The sequence below is a fragment of the Egretta garzetta genome, unplaced genomic scaffold (genome assembly GCF_000687185.1).
Source record: "Egretta garzetta isolate BGI_Z169 unplaced genomic scaffold, ASM68718v1 scaffold203, whole genome shotgun sequence".
NCBI classification, from domain to species: Eukaryota; Metazoa; Chordata; class Aves; order Pelecaniformes; family Ardeidae; genus Egretta; species Egretta garzetta.
Window position 1 is genome coordinate 635251 of NW_009259235.1, and position 2422 is coordinate 637672.

Below are 2422 nucleotides of genomic sequence, written 5' to 3' on the forward strand. Positions count from 1 at the left end.
AAGCGTGGGCTGCACCCCACAGGAAGGTGAGCAGTGGCACCGGCCACGGAGGAGAGCTCGGCTGAGAGTAACCCGTGCTGAGGGCAGCTGGTTGCACGCCCCGCTCCCCGGAGACCACCACCGTATCCCGTATTGGACCCTGCCGGGGGTGAGCACTCGCTCTCCCGCAGCCCCCTGGCCTGGGGCACCTTTGCAGGCACTCGTAAACCTCATCTAAGCAGGGGGCACAGATGTCAGATCCCTCCCAGTCCTGGAGGGGGGCTGCTGGAGGCTTGCTGGGTGCCGGGCCCCCTCTGCCGGCTCTGGAAAAGCTCGCAAGCTGGCAAATACTGCTGTGAGCCCCATGAACGGCACCCTTGGGTGCCTGGGGTGCCCAGATCTTGGGGCGGCATGGGTCTCTGGTGCTGTAGGGCAGCCGGGCTTCCCCCCACCCAGGGGACGTGGTTTGGGAGCGCTACGTGTTGCATGGGGTCAGCATCAGCCGTGTGGCACAAAGCAGCAGCCCTGCATCAGAGCTGGGGGTTCTCGGCCAGGCCGGCGGGGTGCTGACGGGGTTTGTCCGGTGCCAGGGCAGCGCAGGCAGCCCCGAGCTCTCTCCTCCCCTCCTCGGCCGGGCTGCACGCTCGGCTGCCTCTGTAAACCGAGCTTGCTGCTTACAGCGGGGCTCGGCCACTTCTCTCCCCCCCGCACCCCTTACGTGGTGTTTTCCCAGTGCTCCCTGTTCAAAGGACACCCTGGGATCCTGTTTCCCCCCACTGCCCTGTCCCTGGCTTGGTCTCAGCTCCCCACTCCGGGCCAGCCGCTCCACAAGCCCCAATGGGTGGCAGCGGTGAATGCAGTGGTGTGCAGCGTGACCCAGGCGGGAGGATGAGGATGGAGGGGACTGGGAGCCCTGGTCGTGGGGCAGGCTCAGGTTGCTTGCGCCTCGCACCCCTGCGATGGGGTTTGCCTGCCGCCATGTGCCAAGCAGTGCTGGGGCCCTCCTGGTTATTTTGGGGTGTTACCACAGGTTTTTTCCCCCTCGGCAGCTCAGGCTCAGCGTTTGGCCTCGCTCCCCAGCCATGCTGCTGCTCCTGCTGCTCCTGGAGGCCCCCCGGCTGTGGCTGGCCAGCGGCTCTCACCAACCCTTCTACAACGGCTTCTACTACAACCGCATCATGAACGACAAGGAAAATGGGCAGGAGAAAGGTATATTGGGATTGGCAGGGCTGGGGGAAAAGGGGGTTGGCAGGTCAGGGCAAGGGGTTGAAGTCCCCTCCTGCCCCTGGGATGGGGCTGGGACCCATTTCTTGGGGGGGATGTGGGACCCGGAGGAGCAGGCAGGGTGGTCCAGGGATGCTCAGGGGATGTTCATGGGATGCTCAGGCAGAAGAGGAGGTGGGTGGAGGGGGGGAGTGGAGCAGCTGCAGGGAGATTTGGGGACACTGCCCAGTCCTGGATCCTGACCCACACTTCACGCCTTCTCTTTCTGTTCCCAGTGGTTTACTTCAATGGGGCCAGGCTGGTGGTGGAGACCCCCAAAGACCCCGTCTACAGCTCCAATGGTGCCAATGTCACCCTGCCCTGCCACTACCATTACGAGCCTGACCAGGAGGCCAAGCGCAAGATCCGCATCAAGTGGTCCAAGCTGCGGGATGACTACACCAAGGAGCAGGACGTGCTGGTGGCCATTGGCAAGATCTATGTGGCCTTTGGGGACTTCCGGGGCCGTGCCCACCTCCGCCAGGCTGGCCGGCACGAGGCTTCGCTGGTTGTCAGTGATGTGCGCTTGCAAGATGATGGCAAATACCGCTGCGAGGTCATTGATGGGCTGGAGGACGAGAGCAACGTGGTGGACCTCCGGCTGCAAGGTGGGGGCACAGTAGGGACTGCGTGATGCCCTTCGCCAAGCCAGTGAGCCTGGCCTTCCCAAGGCACCCTGTCCTTGGGGGAGGTAGCAAGGCAGGGGGATTGGGGAGCCCAGTTGTGGGCAGAAAGGGGCTGGGATGCTTGGTGTGACAGGGTGGTGGCTCAGGGCTGTCTGACTGTGGGGTCTCAGTAGCGAGTGAGCCCAGAGCAGCCTGCCCAGCTGGGATGCTGGGGATGCTACTGTAGAGTCAGAGTTGGGGGTGACCCCCGTGGCCACAGCATTTTCTGCCTTCACCCACCCATCTTCCTGCTGTGCTGCATCATGTGCAGCCATCCCCTAACCTCCCAGCTCTGTGTATCCCCATGCATCTTGTGATGAACCTTGGTGACTGGTCCAACCCCTCTTGCTCACTTGCCACGAGGGACCTGACTCACCCCTGGCTCCACTGCCAAGCTCAGAGCTGCGGAAATGTCATAGAATCATAGAATCACTTTGGTTGGAAAAGACCTTTAAGATCATCGAGTCCAACCTTTAACCTAACCCTGCCATCCCACCACTAAACCATGTCCCCCA

The 2422-nt window shown here is 62.6% G+C and overlaps 1 protein-coding gene across 1 annotated transcript in view; it reads left to right on the forward strand.

Moving 5' to 3' along the window:
- The first annotated feature begins 80 nt into the window (after positions 1 to 80).
- The window catches only part of HAPLN3 (hyaluronan and proteoglycan link protein 3), a 4363-nt gene continuing 2021 nt past the window's right edge, over positions 81 to 2422 (forward strand). The window contains exons 1-3 of the mRNA XM_009635886.2: positions 81 to 148; positions 1029 to 1188; positions 1479 to 1850. Coding sequence (XP_009634181.1) covers positions 1062 to 1188; positions 1479 to 1850 — 499 coding nt within the window. The 5' untranslated portion in view covers positions 81 to 148; positions 1029 to 1061. The remainder of the gene's footprint in view (positions 149 to 1028; positions 1189 to 1478; positions 1851 to 2422) is intronic.